The sequence below is a fragment of the Gekko japonicus genome, unplaced genomic scaffold, assembly GCF_001447785.1.
Source record: "Gekko japonicus isolate JY-2015 unplaced genomic scaffold, Gekko_japonicus_V1.1 scaffold78, whole genome shotgun sequence".
NCBI classification, from domain to species: domain Eukaryota; kingdom Metazoa; phylum Chordata; class Lepidosauria; order Squamata; family Gekkonidae; genus Gekko; species Gekko japonicus.
The window spans coordinates 426567-446963 of NW_015165236.1; the positions used below are offsets into that span (position 1 = coordinate 426567).

Consider the following 20397-nt stretch of genomic DNA (forward strand, 5'->3'; position numbering starts at 1 on the left):
ACATCTCTCCCCGGGGGGGGGGGGGGACACATACACACACACACTCAGCCCACTCCGTCCCTTCCCTAGATTGCACCCCATAAAAACAGACTTTAGTCCAACTTCAGTTAAGAACAAAGTCTCACCGAGGGTTATAATAATCAGTCTTTCCAAGATAAGGAGTCAGTGTCAGGACCCACAGCGACAATGAAGTACACACTTGCAGGAAGGTTTTACTTTATTTGAAGCTGTAGATGCATGGACAGGAACATTGTTAGGAATGACAGGCAAACTGTGCGCATGGAAGGTTATAGTACATTCATATCAGCAACATCCAATTACTATGGTTCCCGCACGCGCCTTGCGGCCTGAGAACCAACTGCTACCCAAAGCAAAACAGGTACGAGCTTCCCACGGCTCATCCCGACTAAAGCCAAAGCAATAACCTCAGCGACTCCTCCAGCGGCCTTGAAAGATAGTTGCTGCAGCTGAAGCGGCAATTAAGCGCAGGCGAAGGAATGCGCATTGGAAAGGAAACAAAAAGAAACTTGGCAGCTTGCTGACAGTTGCATGAAAAGGTTTTTCCACAGGCCTGGCCCAAGTGCTTTTAACAGAACCGAACTTAGAAAGGTATCTGAAATAAACCTGTGGCCACCCTGAAGTAGCTGAATATGGTCATGTCCAGATGCCATAATTTTGTTGTGATAGTTCCTTTCATGTTTGAGCAATATGTAAGTCAGAATATAAGTAAAGAGAAACTAGTATTTGGCTGTATTTTTTTCCTTTTTGTAAATAGTACTTTTTTGGTTTAAGGTAACTCAGACATTCCCCCTTCATGCCAAATTGGGTAGCTCAGATCGTTTGGTGTTTGTTTGGTGTCGTGGTATAAGTGGGCGGACTCTGATCTGGGAGAACCGGGTTTGATTCCCCACTCCTCCACTTGCACCTGGCTGGATGACCTTGGGCAAGCCGTAGTTCTGATAAGAGCTGTTCTTGAAAAAGATCCGTTTCTGGGAAGAGCTCTCTCAGCCCCACCTACCTCACAGGGTGTCTGTTGTGGGGAGGGGAAGGGAAAGGAGTTTGTAAGCCGCTCTGAGACTCCTCTGGGTAGTGAAGGGCGGGGTATAAATCCATTTTTTTTCCTCTTCTTCTTTTGTAATATAGATAGCTTCCAGAAAATACTTTTTTTGTATGCACGGTGACAGTGTTCCTCGATATCTGAGCCAAGAGATTTTCTCATCGTCTCCTGCCTTAATTGCCCTACCTCTTACCGGATGCACTTGGAGTCGTGGGAAGGAAATGGCATTTCTGGTATTCCACTGCCACTCTAAATCCAAAATCCGCAGAGCCCACAGCTAAAAGTAGTTTTGTTGTTGTTCAGTCGCACAGTCGAGTCCGTCTCTTCGCGACCCCATGGACCAGATCACGCCAGGCCTTCCGGTCTTCCGCCGTCCTCTGAAGTTGGCTCAATTTCATGTTCGTTGCATCGATGACACTGTCCAACCATCTCATCCTTTGCCGTCCCCGTCTTCTTTGACCTTCAATAAAAGTAGTTTTATTCCCCTAATAATTTTGCAAATTGCTTTTAATTAAAACAAATCTAGAAGTTTCAGCCCTGGCCCCCACCTGGTGGAATGCGCTACCGTGTGAGATCGGGGCCCTGTGGGATTTATTACAATTCTGCAGGGCCTGTAAGATGGGACTCTTCCACTGACATGGTGTCAGACTCCTGCAGCAATCAGTTCCCAACAGCTTTCATTCAAAGAAGTAAAGTTTATTGAGACACTGAGAGTGTGCAGATATCCTGGCACTTCTAGTGTTAGAACTGGCCTAGAGCGCGGGAAGCTCAGGTCCAATCGGAAGCCAGGTAGAACCCCGTAAAGGGCAATCATTCTCAGGAGAAAAGTACACCAGACACTCAAGGTCGAAGGCTTCGGTTACATAGATAAAGAGAGACTGGGAATACAACAGAAATGAAAGTTAAAATTCCAGAGTCCCCCCCCCCCTCACACCCATGGCAGTTAGACCAGCCAGAGGCCTTGCTGACATAGGTTGCCGGCCCCCCCCCCCGGCTCGCCCCCCCCCCCCCCGTCAACGGCCTGGATCCTTAATTTTTAATTCCGTCTTAACCGCTAAGATATCTGATATCCGTTAGCGTTTGCATAGTATTTTAGGATTTGTGTTATTTTATACTGTTGTTTTAAGTGGTCATAACTGTATTGATATATTTTATTTATATTGTTGGAACCTGCCCTGTGCCTACTTGTGAGGAGGGCGGGATCTCTAATCTGGGAGGACCGGGTTTGATTCCCCACTCCTCCACTTGCACCTGGCTGGATGACCTTGGGCAAGCCGTAGTTCTGATAAGAGCTGTCCTTGAAAAAGAGCAGTTTCTGTCAAGAGCTCTCTCAGCCCCACCTCCCTCACAGAGGGTGTCTGTTGTGGGGAGGGGAAGGGAAAGGAGTTTGTAAGCCGCTCTGAGACTCCTCTGGGTAGTGAAGGGCCACGGTGTATAAATCCAATCTCTTCTTCTTTTTCAAGTAGATAAATAGATAAATCCCTGGAAGAGATTTGGTTTTGCAGTAGCCTGGCTAGAAACACGGGTGGGCCAGGGGGGTGTTTGTTCCCCCTCCCGTGTCTTTCATGGGCCACTTTTGGACCACAACGAGCCCATCCATCCCCCCCCCCAAGTGGTGGCCCTCAGTCAGCTCCGCGGTTTCTCGGGAGCCTCCTCTGGCACTCCGATGTCAGCTTACAGCCGACGCTTCTCCTTGCTTCGCAGGAATGGAGCAGGGGACGCTGGAGCGGATCCAGCTGGCGGCGCACGACGTGGAAGGGGAGAGCGCCTACAACCCCGTCTTGGCAGAGAGGCTCATCAGGATAATGAGCTGCGCAGCTCAGCCAGGTAGGCGGCGGGCTCCTTGCGAGGCGGTCTCTTGCACGTGAGCCGGGGAGAAATCGCCACCACCGCGGCAGGGCAGTGCCCCGCACAGCAGCCAGAAGCAGCCGTCGGTCGCTGCAGTAAGGTTTCTGCCTAGCTCAGTTTCCCTTCCCCCCTCCCTTTTCGCAGATGGCAAAATCCGTTTGGCTACCCTGGAGCTCGGCTGCCTGCTGCTGAAGCAGTTGGTGGTGTCCAAGCACGGCAGCATCATTAAGGACGTTCACTTGGCCTGTCTGGAAGTAAGTGTGGCGTTTCGGGGGGGGGGGGATTTTTTTGTCGTGGCCGCAAGTTTGCTGATCCGGAGCGACTTGTAGACCGTTCCCGTCGGTCACCTCTACTGGCTTGGTTCTGCAAGAATGTACCTCAAAAAATGATGGTCACAGTCACAGAACAGACCCCAAAATGAAGAAAGAAACTGTGAGGTAACTGCGCTAGATAATATTTCAATAATAATCACAAAATTGTACAAATATGTGTGCAGAAAATTATATAAATATACAAGACAATAAATGATGTGTTGACGATGGTCTCCGGAATGCTCTATCATTTCGATACTGTTCTTCTTCCGAGAATGAATGAAAACAGCGACTCTTGGTCTGTCTTTTCAACTAGTGGGTATCAAAAATCCATAATATTCACCGATGTATCATGACTTAATTGCAAGAGTTTCTCTGACAGAATGTTCCTAGGGCAAGGTGCTTGTATAAAACTCTTGCAATTAAGTCATGATACATCGGTAAATATTATGGATTTTTGATACCCACTCTTCCATTCTCGGAAGAAGAACAGTATCGAAACGATAGAGTATTCCGGAGACCATTGTCAACACATCATTTATTGTCTTGTATATTTATATAATTTTCTGCACACATTTTTGTACAATTTTGTGATTATTATTGAAGTATTATCTAGCGTAGTTACCTCACAGTTTCTTTCTTCTTTTTGCGGTCTGCAACAATGTACGCCAGCCTCCTCCCACAAGTCGAGCTGAGAGTGTGGGTTGGGGAGGGAGGTTCTAGACTCATTACACCGAGGGGGCAGGCCCGGAACGGCCTTAAACTCCATGCCATTGGCCCACCTGGCTTTATTGGGGTCTCCTCTTGGGGCAGGTGTTCAGCTGCACCGACACGCCATGACTGCCCTCTGGATATTATAAGTCCACCACTGGCCTGTCTTGTCCACGCAGGAGAGTCTGTTCATGAGTTATGGGTATAGTGCTTTTAGTGCTGTAGAGCCAGCCAACGCTCCCTCTCAGCTGTGGAGTCCCGTGAGCTCCTGGCATTAAAGTGGTGAGCGAGCGATTTGACTCCGGCATAAATCAGTTTGCTCTGGAGCCACATCCTTCCTGAGCTGAGACAAAAAAACGTGTGAGCCGGAGGCTAAAAAAAACTGTGAGCTGGCTCACACTGACTCAGCTTAGAGGGAACAGTGGAGCCGGTGTGGTGGAGCAGTTAGAGGATTTGTTACCCGGGCCAGATTTGATATGAGTGTCACCTTGTCGCGCCAGGCCGTGCGTGCGACAAAATGTAATGCCAGGTACGGGAAATATAAGCTTTATGAAGGACACCCAGCTAATGAGATTATGGTTTACTAAAATACAGACATACTTAAAACATTAACACTCTTACAGTATGTCCTCAGAGTATCTCCCTTATGCCTGCCCTACCGCTTCCACCACCCGTTAATCATTAGCCCTGGGACAGTATGCAGGGGCATTATTATTATTATTATTATTAGTAGTAGTAGTAGTAGTAGTAGTAGTAGTAGTAGTAGTAGTAGTAGTAGTAGTAGTAGTAGTAGTAGTAGTAGTAGTAGTAGTAGTAGTAGTAGTAGTAGTAGTAGTAGTAGTAGTAGTAGTAGTAGTAGTAGTAGTAGTAGTAGTAGTAGTAGTAGTAGTAGTAGTAGTAGTAGTAGTAGTAGTAGTAGTAGTATTATCATTATTATCATTATTATCATTATTATTATCAATAACAAAAACAACAACAACAACAACAAAACAACAACAACAACAACAACAACAACAACAACAACAACAACAATAATAATAATAATAATAATAATAATAATAATAATAATAATAATAAATCACCCCGACAAGCAAGTCCTAGGTTACAAACTGAAGTCTCCAATGCAAGAACAAGATGCATTTCTTCCTTTAGGAGGTGCTATTGTCACAAGAAAAGAAAAAGGTTTCGGGGGGGGGGGTTGCATGTGGGTGGGTATTCTGTTTGTAATAATTGTTTGGATACACTATATTTTTAATAGGCTAGTTGTGATAATTTCATGCCAAGTTAAAATCTCCATAGTCATATTTTATGTTCCTAAAGTAACAGAATGGCCTTCAATCTGGAAAAGCAAAAAGAAGTGCTAACGTAGGATTTTTTTTCAATTTTTCCGAAAATTTCCGGGTTTTTCCCAAAAAAACCCCAGGTTTTTTTCCGAGCTTCAAATTTTCCGGACATTTTACATCTCTAGCTCTGGGCGATGTACAACCTGAAATAAAACAAGATAAACTTAATTGAAACCTTAATGCAATATTAAAAACAAACAGATGGCGAATAACCAATCCTCCTTCCAGCTCCCACTGCCAGCTACTTCGTGGACGGGGGGTGGTGGTGTGTAAAATAGATGTAGACAACAGGGAACGGGGAGGGTGCCGGCCAAGACGGAACCGTCGCTGTCCTCAGCCCAAAGCCTGGCGGAGCATCTCTGCCTCGCAGGCCCCGCGGAATTGCTTCAGGTCCCGCAGGGGCCTGATGGAATTTGGTAGGGAGTTCCACCAGGTTGGGGCCAGAACCGAAAAGGCCCTGGCCCTGGCCGAGAGCAGCCGGATGTCTTCAGGCCCAGGGATTGCCAGTAGATTGCTCTCCGACATAACACACAGAGTCTCCGTCATCTGGCAATAAAGGTAATGACCAGTTGCTTGCAGGGCTGATAAGAGCCCTGGAAGTTCCGGTTCTGGCCCACGGGCCATATGTTTGACCAGGGCTCTTTTTGTAGAAAAAGCCCAGCAGGAACTCATTAGCATAATAGGCCACACCCGACAGCAGGGACTCATTAGCATATTAGGCCACACCCCTAGCAGCACAGCTCATTAGCACATTAGGATGCACCCCCATGTTACCAGAAGTGTAGTCATCCAGCCACACCCACCGTTTGCTTCTTATTCTGTTTACCTTGTTGTCAAAACCCAGGGCTTTTTTTTGTAGCAGGAACCCCTTTGCATGTTAGGCCACACACCCCTAATGTAGCCAATCCTAATGAGTTTCTGCTGTTGGGTGTGGCCTATTATGCTAATGAGATCCTGCTGGGTGTGGCCAACTTGGGAGCCAGCCGTAACTCCGTTCCTGTGGGTTCCTGCCCAAAAATTGCCCTGTGTTTGACGCTCCTAGGTTAAAGTGTTGGACTAGGATCGGGGGGGGGCGTCCTGGGTTCGAATCCCTGCTCTGTCAGGGAAGCTTGCAGGTTGACCTTGGGACAGTCACATAAACTCTCTGCCTCACCTACCTCACGAGGTAGTTGTGACGCTAAAACGGAAGAGAGGAGAGTGGTGTGATCTGTTTTGGGTCCCCCTTGCGGACAAGAGCGGGGTGCAGATCGAAGCAGACACATGGCACAGTATCGCACCTTGCACGTGCGACTTCCTCCTCAGGCCAAGGTCTTTCTCTGGCCTTCGAGCCCAAGATCCATGATCAAGGAATGTGATCAAGCCTGTTCTGAACTGAGACGTTTGTCCTTCCAGGGTGCAAGAGAAGAAAGCGTTCACCTGTTGCGGCGTTTTTATAAGGTATTTTCTTGCATTTAGTATCCCAGGCTGCCTACTAGAAGGGAGGGCAGATGGAGCATTCCTTACGAGCGCATTCGGGTCAGCCCCAACTTGCAATGTTCCCTCTAAACTGTGGAGTCTTGTGAGCAAAAATTCTACTTTGCGAGCGCCTGGCATTCAAGCTGTGAGTGAGCGATTTGGCTATACTGCATGTTAGTTTGCTCTGGAGCCCTCCTTCCTGAGCGAAGACAAAAATGTGTGAGCCTGAGGCTAAAAATCTGTGAGCTAGCTCACACTAACTCAGCTTAGAGGGAACACTGGCCCCAAGAGAAGAGTTGCAATTGAATGGGGGAGGGGGAACAGTATGTGGATCTTTTCCTGGCTTAACAGCACAGAGCTTGGCCAATGTGCATGTTGTTTCTTTCAGCAGAGAAGACCCATCAGTGAGAGGCCACATGAGTTCAAGCAGTTTGGTGTAGTGGTTAAGTGCAGGGACTCTGGGAGAACCGGGTTTGATTCCCCACTCCTCCTTCACTTGCACCTAGCTGGATGACCTTGGGCAAGCCGTAGTTCTGATAAGAGTTGTCCCTGAAAAAGAGCAGTTTCTGTCAAGAGCTCTCTCAGCCCCACCCACCTCCCAGGGTGTCTGTTGTAGGGAGGGGAAGAGGAAGAAGTCCGTAAACCGCTCTGAGACTCCCTTGGGTAGTGAAGGGTGGGGGTATATATCCAATCTCTTCTTCTCTTCTTCTTCTCACTAATTTTGTAGCCCATTTTTTGAGAATTCTGTGTGGAGCATTTTGCCTAGCGGATCCCTTGCCTCAGTGCCCTGTGCCCTCTCTTCAGGGGGGATACATCCTGCAGTGAAGCTCGCACTGCGGCTAGGCCACCCACAGGGAAACGGGCGTGGCTCTCCCATAGCCACGGCAGACACGGTTCATCCACCGCTCTTGGAGGGGGAAAGGGGTCTCTTTTCCCACATTACATTCCCGCCACTGTTTTTTGGTCTCTCTAAAGTGGAGCAGCGGTGGCTCAAGTGGTTAAGACGCTGAACTGCAGGCTGTGAAAGGTCGGTAGTTCAGCAGTTCGAGACCCGGGTGCCGCATGACGGAGTGAGCTCCCATCTCTAGTCCCAGCTCCTGCCAACCGAGCAGTTCAAAAGCAAGAAATTGCAAGTAGATCAATAGGTGCCACTTCAGTGGGAAGGTAACAGCGTTCCGTGCGCCTTGGTGTTTAGTCATGCTGGCCACATGACCACGGAACCATCTTCGGACAGCGCTGGCTCTTCAGCTTGGAAATGGAGATGAGCATCTCACCACCTGGCTTTCGAGCAAGGGGAACCTTTACCTTTAAAGCGGTGTCAGAGCTGGCTTGCACACCAGGTGACTGTAAAGGTATCCCCTTCCGGCCTGGACAACTTGGCAGGGCCCATGTGCAGTTGTCGCCAGCACACCCACACAAGAACACTGCAATAAAGTTGGCATATGTGCAGTTGGCAGCAACGCTCCCTCCAACCTGTGGAGTCCTGTGAGCAAACATTCTACTTTGTGAGCTACTGGCATGAAAGTTGAGAGCAGGTGATTTGGCAACTGCATAACTTCGTTTGCTCTGGAGCCCTCCTTCCTGAGCGAAGGCAAAAACGGGTGAGCCAGAGGCTAGAAAACTGTGAGCTAGCTCACACTCACTCAGCTTAGAGGGGGAACATTGGTTGGCACAGAGTGTGGCTGCCGTCACATGCGCTTTGGCGATGGCACGCACGGAGGTGCCGGTTCGAGCCCGGCGAACGTGCCGTGTGGTATCTGGCACTTCCTCGGCAGCAGCGTCGAGCGGATGCCTTCCTTTTTAAAAGGTTCCTGGAAGCTGCAAGGGGGGAAATGGGCCCGTGACTTCTCTGGCCTTCCCTTCAAAAGCAGGGCCGACGGCGAAGGTCGTGTTTTCCATACAGGGCAAATCAGAGGGGGCACGTAAGTGCCGACCTTGAAGTCCTGCCACCGAAAGAGAAAAATCTGTCATCGAGTCATCTGAAGAAATTAGCGTCAGGGCTCGGTTAGCGTGGTCAGGAGGCATTCTCCCAAGAATGCAGCTTGGCAGGCAAAGAAATGTGCTTTTCCTTGAGGCGTTCAGACCACCGTTTAACGAGGAGCAGACGGTTCGCGAAGGGCCAAAGACAGCTGTCTTGTTTCCTTTAAAGGGAGAAGAGATTTTCCTGGATATGTTTGAAGACGAGTACAGAAGCATGACGGTAAGCAAACACGCGATGGGCTGGGGCCGCAGAGCAGGGTTCCCCAACGTGGTGCCCTCGGGCACACCGGTGCCTGCCCACACCTTTCCTGGCGCCCACCAAGTGCTTTTAAAACGCAGACGGGTCCAGGTGGGACTTTTACCCAGCAGGGCAAGTTCCGACTAGCAGCTGGAGATGTGATTGGCTTTGTAGATTTTTTTTTTGCCACCGCCGCCTCTGCAGCACTGCATGACCGAGGGTCAGCCGTTGTGTCAGAGAGAAACATCACTTTAAACCGGTTTAAAAGGTGTCCCGTCAAGCAGAGCTTCTGCCTGGAATGTTGAAGAGCTCCTGTTAGGGGCACGCATGCCTTCAGTCCTTGGAATGTTGCGGCTGGCTCCACCCCCTCTGGCAGCCATCTTGTGACTGCGCCCACCGTCCCGTGTCAGAATTCGAATGATGCCTACTGGCTCAAAAAGACTGGGGGGGACTCTACTGTCGAGGGACGGGCAAAACTGGGACGTCCGTGTGCATTGTCTTGGGGGGAGGCTGCCTCTAAAAAGAAAACAAAAATCTAGGGCTTGGCACCCAATGTGCGTGTGCCGTTCAGAGCTCGTAGGCGAATGCATAGTTTGTCCAAATCCCGAGTGGGGCTTGCTGAAACGCACGAGACGCGATTTAAGTGGCAGAAATAAAATGTTGTCATAAAGGCGTAGTGTGGGATCCGCCGGTGTGGTCTCGCCTAACGTTCTTTGCCAGGCGGAAGAGTTCCGAGTTGGCGAAGCTCACCTGTCCAAACTATTTCTCAGAGAAGAAACCACGGCCCCGCTTGCAATCCAAAGAACTGTGCAACTCGTTCCATCATGTGGGCATGGGAGGTGGCAAATATTTCTCAAACAGTAAGACACCTCCCCTCCATACCATGTGACAAGCTACTTTTTGAAACTGAGCAGAATTTGGAAAGCAGCTTGCCTTCCTGGGAAGGTCTGCCGTTAAGGTTTACAAGCACGCTGCTAAATGCGCCCAGCACGCCCGAAGCAGGTGTTTGGAATCCCCCCCCCCCCGGGTTTCTTTAAGAAATTAGAGTTCCACATGCAGCTGAAGAGAGCCATGTCCTCAGTCGCAGAGAGCCAGTTTGGCATAGTAATTAAGTGCACAGACTCTAATCTGGGAGAACCCGGTTTGATTCCCCACTCTTCCTCTACTTGTCGCTGCTGGATGACCTTGGGCAAGCCACAGTTCTGTCAGAGCTGTTCTCACAAGGACAGTTCCACAAAGAGCTCTCTCAGCCCCACCTACCTCACAGGGTGTCTGTTGTGGGGAGGGGAAGGGAAAGGAGTTTGTAAGCCGCTCTGAGACTCGTAATTTCTGAAATGGTAGTCATTAAAAGCCCTGGTTTTTCTGCTGAATGATGAGCAGGCAGCTGAAACGGACAAGTCTTGATGCCTGGAGAGAAAGTTCCGTCAACCAGGACTCCATTCAGGCGTCACTCACGTTTGCCAGCTAGAGCTGCAATCCACACGCCCCCGGGTCTGGTACCCAAAGTGTGTGAAAGCGCAGTGAAAATCATAAGATGATGTGATGCGCGGCCGAAAGGGCTGGCCGAGGGGTGAGAAAGCAAGAAGGGTGGGAGGAGGAGGAGGAGAGGGCGGATGGGTCACCCCAGGCAGGGCGTTCTGTCAGAGAGAGGTGTGCATTTCCCATCGTGGTAGGCACAGCGAACAGGGCCTTTTGGGTGGCAGCCCCCTGGTTATGGGACAGCATCCTCAGGGGGGTGCACCTGGCCCCCTCTCGGGTAGCCATGTCCTAGGTCTGGGATGTGGAGGAGTGCCCTCCCGTTTTCTGTCTCAGCTCTCCCTGGCTGACCATCTGTTTGCTATTTTACGCTTGACCTTGTAGATGCTCCAGCTGCAGGTTTTCTCGACTGGGAAAGTTAACGGCTTTTTTGCTTTGCCCGCTTGCTTTGCTCGCGTGCGCAAGATGTATCCATTGGCTCATGCCTACAGGGGGGATGTCTGATTCCAGTATAAGTCAGAGGCCCCCGTATTGGTGGCCATTCCTGACACAAGCTGTACACGTGTCTCTAGTACTGGATCTACCAATAAACAGTTATCTTCTCAAGAAGCCCTTGTGTTGCGTAACCTGACTAAGGACCCTGATATCCCCTCACTCTCAGTCTTCAGGAGGCAGTTCAAGACCACTTTCTTTAGGATGGCATATGACTAGTTTTTAGTTACTGGCAGTCCTAATTGAGATTTTAAATTGTGGTCTTTTACGTGTGTCGTCGTGGTTTTCTTCAAGTCGGTAGCCGCCTTAAGTTCCAAAAGGTAGAAAGGCAGCTAAAAAGCATTTTCAATAAATGAAATGAAATAAGTTGTTCCTTGGCTTTCTGGGACGGAAACCACCACAGTAGGCCAGACGAGCGTATGACCCCATGTATAATAAAACCAGTAAAGAAAAGCCCCTGGGGCGGGGAGGGGGGTGTTGCTGCTTGCCCCTGAGCCAAATCACCGAGATCTGGTTTGTCTCCTGGGTCTGAGAGGGCTTGGGGCTTGTTCCTTTCACAGCCCCGTTCAGGATTGGGATGGGGGAGACATGTTGCAGGTTAAGTTTCGAATGGTCCGTTGCACGCTCATGGTGAGGTTTCTTTCCCAGCTGAAGCCCATGAACGTGGAGTACCTGATGATGGATGCTTCCATCCTGCTGCCGCCGACGTGGACGCCGCTAACGGGGATCGATTTTGTAAAGAGGCTGCCATGTGGAGACGTGGAAAGGACACGCAAGGTGATTTTCTAGGGCTCTTTCATTGTGGGGGGTGAGTGAAGAAGGGAGGAGGTACCACATGTGGTCTGGTCACTGCCGGGCCGCTGCCCATCTTCATGCCTGGCAGTGTTCCCTCTAAGCTGAGTCAGTGTGAGCTAGCTCACAGTTTTTTAGCCTCCGGCTCACGCATTTGTGTCTTCGCTCAGGAAGGGATGGCTCCAGAGCAAACTTAATTTATGCAGCAGCCAAATCGCTCGCTCACAGCTTTAATGCCAGTAGCTCACAAAGTAGAATTTTTGCTCACAGGACTCCACAGCTTTGAGAGAGCATCGACTCCTGGTCCCGTTGCGCGGGGCAGAAGGGACCGTGGATGTGCAGGAATTGGTAGCGATGGGGGCTTCCCCTTCCTTGCCGTTCCAGCTGAGGTGGGGGTCAGAGGCAAAGATGGTGACGTTTTGCTTGCCTTTGCCTTATGACCTTTCGCAAGGGGCTGATTGTAAAGAGAGGAGAGAAGGCAGGAGCAGTAATAGCAGCAGTGGTGTCCGGCAGTGTTCCCTCTAAGCCTAGCTCACAGTTTTTTAGCCTCCGGCTCACACTTTGTTTCTTAGCTCAGGAAGGAGGGCTCCAGAGCAAACTAACTTATGCAGTAGCCAAACTGCTTCCTCACGGGTTTAATGCCAGTAGCTCACAAAGTAGAATTTTTGCTGACAAGACTCCACAGCTTAGAGGGAGCATTGATGTCCGGGAATCTGGGTGATAAACCAGTTTGGTGTCATGGTTAAGTGCGTGGACTCTAATCTGGGAGAACCAGGTTTGATTCCCCACTCGCCCACTTACCCCTGACTGGATGACCTTGGGCAAGTCCTAGTTCTGACAAGAGCTGTCCTTGAAAAAGAGCAGTCTCTGTCAGAGCTCTCTCAGCCCCACCGACCTCACAGGATGCCTGTGGTGGGGAGGGGAAGGGAAGGAGTTTGTAAGCCGCTCTGAGACTCCCTTGGGTAGTGAAGGGCCATGGGGTATAAATCCAATCTCTTCTTCTTCTTCTTCTAATTTAGGCAGTAGCCAAATCACTCGCTCACAGCTTTAATGCCAGTAGCTCACGGAGTAGAATATTTGCTCACAGGACTCCACAGCTTAGAGGGAGCATCGACTCCTGGTCCCATTGCGCGGGGCAGAAGGGGCCGTGGATGTGCAGGAATTGGTAGCGATGAGGGCTTCCCCTTCCTTGCCGTTCCAGCTGAGACGGGGGTCAACGATGATGAAGTTTTGCATCCCTTTGCCTTATGACCTTTTGCAAGGGGCTGATTGTAAAGAGAGGAGAGAAGGCAGGAGCAGTAATAGCAGCAGTGGTGTCCGGCAGTGTTCCCTCTAAACTGAGTTGGTGTGAGCTAGCTCACATTTTTTTAGCCTCCAGCTCACATGTTGTTTTTTTCTTAGCTCAGGAAGGAGGGCTCCAGAGCAAACTAACTTATGCAGTAGCCAAACTGCTTCCTCACGGCTTTAATGCCAGCAGCTCACAAAATAGAATTTTTGCTGACAAAACTCCACAGCTTAGAGGGAGCATTGATGTCCGGGAATCTGGGTGCTAATCCAGTTTGGTGTCGTGGTTAGATGCACGGACTCTAATCTGGGAGAACTGGGTTTGATTCCCCACTCCTCCACTCACACCTGCTGGATGACCTTGGGCAAGCCATAGTTCTCTCAGAGGTGTTCTTGAAAAAGAGCCGTTTCTGTCAGAGCTCTCTCAGCCCCGCCTACCTCACAGGGTGTCTGTTGTGGGGAGGGGAAGGGAAAGGAGTTTGTAAGCCGCTCTGAGACTCCCTTGGGTAGTGAAAGGCAAGGTATAAATCCAATCTCTTCTTCTTCTTCTTCTAATTTAGGCAGCAGCCAAATCACTCGCTCACAGCTTTTATGCCAGTGGCTTTTCCCGCCGCTTCCTCCAGCTCTCCAGATGCACAGCTGAAGCAAAGCCATCCCCTGAAGGGCCGTTTACGAAACGCCAGTGCTCCCTTTTGTCTCGAGTTCCTTTTGTGCACGGAACTCACCACCGTCTGCCTTTCCTCGTACTGCTGGCACATTCTTACTTCTCTGGTCATCCTTTGTCGGCATTCACAGAATTGCTTGTATCTGTGGGGAGATAGGAATGAAAGAGCGACAACATCTTCGAGGCTTGGCGTCGTTCTTGGAAACGCTGGGTCATCGTCGCGACTGCCTCTCAGCTTGTTGTGTTTCCCTGGCCCTATCACAATGGCGCAGCGTCTTATCTTTTATCTCAGCTCGCTCGCAGATAAGCAAGCTTCTAGGAAAGCAAGAAGGGCCTTTTCCTGGAACAGAACTTTGATTCGTCCCAGACAGTGCCCCCCTCTCAGCTGTGGAGTCTTGTGAGCAAAAACTCTTACTTTGTGAGCTGCTGGCATTAAAGTTGTGAGCCCGCGATTTGGCTATACTGCATTAAACTAGTTTGCTCTGGAGCCCTCCTTCCTGAGCGAAGGCAAAAATGTGTGAGCCGGAGGGTAAACAACCGTGAGCTAGCTCCCACTAGCTCAGCTTAGAGGGAACACTGGTCCCAGGCACATCTTATTGGCCGGAAAACGAGACGCAGAGAAGTCCTTGCACTCACACCCCGCTTCTGTTTTGAAGCCCTGAGCCATTCCCCCCCGGTTCTCTGCAGGACTGGCCATTGAAAGCATTCCTTTTCCTTCTGCCTTCGTTCTTCGTGAACAGGACTGGTGGTCACAGGATCATAGAACACAGGATCATAGAACTAAAAAGCTGGGAGGGGCCGAAAGACCATGCAACCCCAAGCCCCTCCTGCACCTAAAGCATCCGTGACAGCTAACCTCCACTGAAACACCTCCAAGGAGGGAGAACCTACAATCAATGCTCCCTCTAAGCTGTGGGGTCTCGTGAGCAAAAATTCTACTTTGTGAGCTGCCGGCATTCAAGTTGTGAGCGAGCGGTTTGGCTCCTGCATCAGTCAGTTTGCTCTGGAGCCCTCCTTCCTGAGCGAAGGCAAAAATGTGTGAGCCGGAGGCTAAAAGACTGTGATCTAGCTCACACTAACTCAGCTTAGAGGGAACCCTGCCTACAATATCCCCCGGGCACTGAACTGCCCTTGTTAAAATGTTTTGCCTACTGTCCTGCTGATATTTCCCTAGCCGTGAGTTGAGCCCATTATTAGAAGGCCTGTCCTCCACTACCAATTCCCCTCACCTCCTCTAAATGACAGCCCTTCGGATATCCAAAAAGAGTAATCCTATCCCCCCCCCCGCAACCTTCCCTTCTCCAGGCCGAACTCCCCCAATTCCTGCAGCCTCTCTTTTGTAAGGCTTTGTCTCCAGACCCCTAATTGTCAAGAGTCACTCTCCTCTGCGCCCGCTCTGAAGTTTCTATGCCCTTTCTACTACAAGGCCTCCAGAAATGGACACAGTACTCCAAATGGGGGTCTGACCCGCTCAGTATACAGTGGCTACTCCCCCGGGTCTCGGGTGCTAGACGCCATGGATTTGTCGATACACACCGGCCGCTCGCGCTCAATTTGCAGTCCACCGAACCCCCAAGGTCCCGTTTGCACCCGCAACGACCTGTTCCTGCCTATATTTGCTGTCTAAAAATGTTGGCAGTGGATGTTAAAAAAAAAAAAAATTAAGATAGTTTTCGTATTTTGCTTACCCACCCGCCCACTCCCCATAGAAAGCCACAAACCACAGCTCTTGTTTGCAGACGTACAGAATACGTATTGATATGGATTATTCGAAGGAAAGGGAGGGTTCCCAGGTGTCCCCCCCACACACAGGTGCCCCTCAAGGGCTGAAGTGGGGAGGGACTGAACTGGGTGCCTCCCTTGCCTGACCCCCACCACCACCACCAAGGGCTTTTCCCCAAACATCTTTCTCTTTCTGCACTTTCCTTTCTCTTCGATCCTCCTCTCACACCTCTCCCTTCGCCCCAGCTAAAATGTTGCACGATTTCTTGGACAGAACCTTTCTAGGGGAACCCTAACCCCGAGCCCAACACTAGAAGAAGAAGAGAAGAGATTAGATTTATACCCCGCCCTTCACTACAAACTCCTTTCCCTTCCCCTCCCCTGTGAGGTCGGTGGGGCTGAGAGAGCTCTTTCCAGAACTGTCCTTGAGAGAACAGCTCTGACAGAACTGTGGCTTGCCCGAGGTCATCCAGCAGCTGCAAGTAGAGGAGGAGTGGGGAAGCAAACCCGGTTCTCCCAGATTAGAGGCCGCACACTTAACCACTAAACCAAAGTGGCTCACCCACCCCAAGGAGTGCCACAAGAAAAATAAAAAATTGGAAGTGGGGGGGCCTGGGGGCTGGATGGGAAGTGGGGGGGCACAGCACTAAGTTGGGGGGGCACTGTCACTGCGGGCCTGCCAAGTGACCATTTTTGCTTCTGCTGCTTTCTCCCCCCCCCCAACCAGGCCATCCGCGTCTTCTTCATGCTGCGTTCCCTGTCGCTGCATCTGCAGGGGGAGCCGGAGACCCAGCTGCCCCTGACGAGAGAAGAGGACCTGATCAAGATGGAGGAAATCCTGAACCTGAGTGAGTGGCCGGTCGGGAAGGCGGCCGCGCAACCTCCGTGGCGCTCTCCCGCCTCGCCCGTGGCTCCAGCGGCCGCCGCTGAGCCGCCGCATGGAACGGCCGCTTTCCCGAGGGCTGAGCCCACTGCGGAGGGTCAGCCACCTCATTTTATTTTACTGACTTCATTCCTTTCGCTTTTATTTGATTCGTTTATACCCCCCCGCCTTTCTCCCCAATAGGAACCCAAAGCGGTTTACGGTATCCTTCCCTCCTTCGCTTTATCCTCACAAAACCACCCTGTGAGGTAGATTTGGCTGAGAGAGGGTAACTGGCCCCAAGGTCACCCATTAAGCCTCTACGGCACAAGCAGGGATTCGAACCTGGGTCTCCCAGATACTAGTCTGACACTCTTCACCAGTCAGGGAAGTGAGTCAGTGTGAGCCAGCTCACAGTTCTTTAGCCTCCGGCGCACACATTTTCGTCTTCGCTCAGGAAGGACGGCTACCGGAGCAAACTCATGTATGCAGCAGCCCAATCGCTTGCTCGCTCACAGCTTTAGTGCCAGGAGCTCACAAAGTAGAATCTTTGCTCACAAGACTCCACGGCTCAGAGGGAGCATTGGATGGGACCAGTGTTCCCTCTAAGCTGAGTTAGTGTGAGCTAGCTCAGTTTTTTAGCCTCCAGCTCACATTTTCGTCTTCGCCCAGGAAGGATGGCCCCAGAGCAAGCGGTGTAAGCTGTTCCGGGTTGTTGTTGTTGTTAATAATAATAATAATTATTATTATTATTATTTATTTATTTATTTATTTATTTATTTATACCTCACCCTAATTTATGCAGCGGCCAACTTTAATGCCAGTAAGTAGCTCCCCACTTTAATGCCAGTAAGTAACTTACTAAGCAGAATTGTTCCTCACAAGACTCCACAGCTTAGAGGGAGCATTTTCACCACTACACCCTAAGGCATAATATAAACAATGTGCTCCCGTTCTCTTGATAATGCTCCATTGTTTTAATTAAGTATACACCACACTTTACACCCTGCCTTTCTCCCCAGTGGGGGACCCAGAAAAGCTTGCACCGTTCTCTCCTTTTTAACCCTCACGATGACCCTGCGAGGTAGATAAGAACTTGAGAGTATGTGAGTGGCCCAAGGTCCCCCAGCGAGCTTCCCTGGAAGAATGGGAGATTCGAACCTGGGTCTCCCAGATCCGAATCCGGTGCTCTAACCATTACACCACGGGAGCCCCCTAAGGCTTTGCGTTGTGTTTCAAAATGTGTTTGGATTCATTCTGGGTAGGGTTGGCGTGTGTCGGTTCTGGCTACCCGGGAGGGGTCTAGTGGTGAAGCGGTTGCCTCCTTGGCCAGGGAGGCCCTGATTGGCCCCCGTTTCACTGCCAAGAGGTGCTTCTTTTGTTTCATGCATGCATAGGTAGTGTTCTCTCTCTATCTCTCTCTCCCCCTCCCTCCCTCCCTCCCTCCCTCTTTGTTTTTTGGAACCGTGAAAAGCCATTTCTGCAATGACGCTAACTGGAAGCCCGAGGATATTCTTGGAACATTTCCCCGGTTTGTTTTCATTACCAATTAATCGCATGCTGGGAAGCGTAGGGCCCCCGTTCCATCTTGACACACGCGACCCACGTTAATGGAAACACCCGGCCGTTTTTGTCGTGGTGGATTTCGGGGGCCCTGTCCCGCCACCGTCGGCTGGATTAGTCGGGCACTGAAGTTGACTGCCGTGAACCTGGATGCGGGGCTGCACGCGGGTTTGCGCTGCCACAGCCCTGCCCTTGTAGGCGGTTTCATCATTCCCCCCCCCCCCCCCCAAGTCTACACAGGGCTCCCCAACCTTTTTGAGCCCATGGGCAACCTTTGAATTCGGACACAGGGTAACGGGCGTGAACTCCAAATGGCCACAGGGAAGGCAGAACCCAGCATAAGAACATAAGAGAAGGCAATGTTGGATCAGGCCAAAGGCCCATCCAGCCCAACACTCATTGTGTCACACAGTGGCCAGAAATACCAGGAGCCCTCAGGAGGTCCAGCAGTGGGGCCAGGACACCAGAAGCCCTCCCACTGTTGCTCCCCCAAAAGCACCAAGAATACAGAGCATCCCTTGCCCCAGACCGAGAGTCCCTGTCTATACCTTGTGGCTAACAGCCACTGATGGACCTCTGCTCCATATTAAGAACATAAGAGAAGCCAATGTTGGATCAGGCCAAAGGCCCATCCAGTCCAACACTCTGTGTCACACAGTGGCCAGAAATACCAGGGGCCATCAGGAGGTCCAGCAGTGGGGTCAGGACACTAAAAGTCCTCCCACTGTCGCCCCCACCCCCAAGCACCAAGAATACCGAGCATCCCTTGCCCCAGCCTGAAAGTCCCTATCTATACCTTGTGGCTAATAGCTACTAATGGACCTCTGTTCCATATGCTTATCTAATTCCCTTTTGAAGCCGTCCATGCTTGTAGCCGCCACCACTTCCTGTGGCAGTGAATTCCATGTGTTGATCACTCTTTGGGTGGAGAAGGACTTCCTTTTATCCGTTCTAACCCGACCGCTCAGCAATTTCATGGAGTGCCCACGAGTTCTTGTATTGTGAGAAAGGGCGAAAAGTACCTCTTTCTCAACCTGCTCTATCCCATGCATAATCTCGTAAACCTCGATCGTGTCAGCCCTCAGCCGTCGTTTCTCCAAGCTAAAGAGCCCCAACGCTTTAAATTGTCTTCCTAGGGAAAGTCTTCCAACCCTTTTATCACTCGAGTTGCCCTCCCATGCAGAGGAAGCCTAGTTGCAGGGGATAAGAGGATTACGTTTTAAAGATACACCTGGGAAAGAGGGGTCAAAGAGAGAATAAAACCAATACCGTAGTGGCAGCCTTTGCTAAACTGTTACTTTGATCTCCGCAGCCAATCGGATCTCAAATGGGCAGTCGGAAGCCTTACTGGGGCAGGAGCCCCGCCCACTTTCCAACAGTGCTTCGCGGGCACCAGGTGAGGTGTTGGTAGGTGCCGTGGAGCCCCCGGGCCCCACGTTGGGGACCCTCGGTCTTACAAGCATTGCTCCAGCACCACAACGCCGTCCTGGCAGAGGCGAGTACAGGGCCTGGAGCAAACCTTGCGGTTCTTGGCCGGAGTTTGGGGAAGTGGCTCTGGGTTGCTATGTGCGGAGGCAGATTTTTCTGAAGAATTTGCAAGCTCCGGCCGCGAGAACAGAACCGTCCGTGCCTCATGGTCAAGGAAAGTTCGAGCCTCTGTTTCCTGAACAGCTACCCCCACCCCCAGCGACTTCTCAGTGTCCTTGCTCATAATGTGGAAGGGAAACTGGGTATCCTTCAGTTGCAAAAACTGGACTGCAATCAGCATTCCTGTCCCTGCTGCGTGAGTGAGGAGGTGCAGTTCTTTAAAGTAAAGGGCTTCAGGGTCAAGTCCGTAGAATTTTATTTTTACACTGATTTGGGCTACTGGGCAGTCCCATCCGATGCTCCCTCTAAGCTGTGGAGTCCTGTGAGCAGAAATTCTACTTTGTGAGCTCCTGGCGTTACAGTTGTGAGCGAGCGATTTGGCTCCTGCATAAATTAGCCTGCCCTGGAGCCATCCCTTCCCGGTCTAAGACAAAAACGTGTGAGCCGGAGGGTAGAAAACTGTGAGCTAGCTCACGTCAACCCAGCTTAGAGGGAACACTGGTACCACCCGAATCGCTGAGTCTAACAACTGCCCTTGGCCACTGGGATCGCTGAGAGGAAAGCGTTGCCTCCCCCCCCCCCCCCAAAACAAAGCAAAAAAAAGTGGCTCGCGACCAATTGCTATTTCTGCTGCCGTCGCCTCCTTTATCTATCTAAGCACTTTTTTATACTGCCTTTCCCGCCCGGTCAGGGTCCCCGAGGGGGCAGGCATGGAAACATTAGATCAATTAAAACCACGTTTGAAATTGCAGAATAATTTAATAAGAACGCTTATGCAAACAACACCCGAACCAAGGAAGGAGGGCCAGTAACCCTTACCGGGGGTGGGGGGGCACACCACATGAAACAGAATGCTGGCAAAAGACACCAGTGGGGGGGGGACAAATCTCCGTGGGGGAGGGAGTTCCAAAGGGGACGCCTCTCTCTTGCATCCGGCCAGTTGCTGCTCTCTGCACACGTGTGTGAGATTTGGCTGGGGGGGGGGGGGGTTCTCCAGTACTTTGGGTTGCTG

The 20397-nt window shown here is 50.8% G+C and overlaps 1 protein-coding gene across 2 annotated transcripts in view; it reads left to right on the top strand.

Annotated features, from left to right (window-relative positions):
- Positions 1-20397, top strand: part of CLEC16A (C-type lectin domain family 16 member A) — a 123266-nt gene that overhangs the window by 53353 nt on the left and 49516 nt on the right. For both annotated transcript variants that reach the window (XM_015409952.1, XM_015409953.1), the window contains exons 12-17: positions 2762-2884; positions 3050-3159; positions 6663-6707; positions 8875-8925; positions 11560-11688; positions 16101-16221. In XM_015409952.1, coding sequence (XP_015265438.1) covers positions 2762-2884; positions 3050-3159; positions 6663-6707; positions 8875-8925; positions 11560-11688; positions 16101-16221 — 579 coding nt within the window. The remainder of the gene's footprint in view (positions 1-2761; positions 2885-3049; positions 3160-6662; positions 6708-8874; positions 8926-11559; positions 11689-16100; positions 16222-20397) is intronic.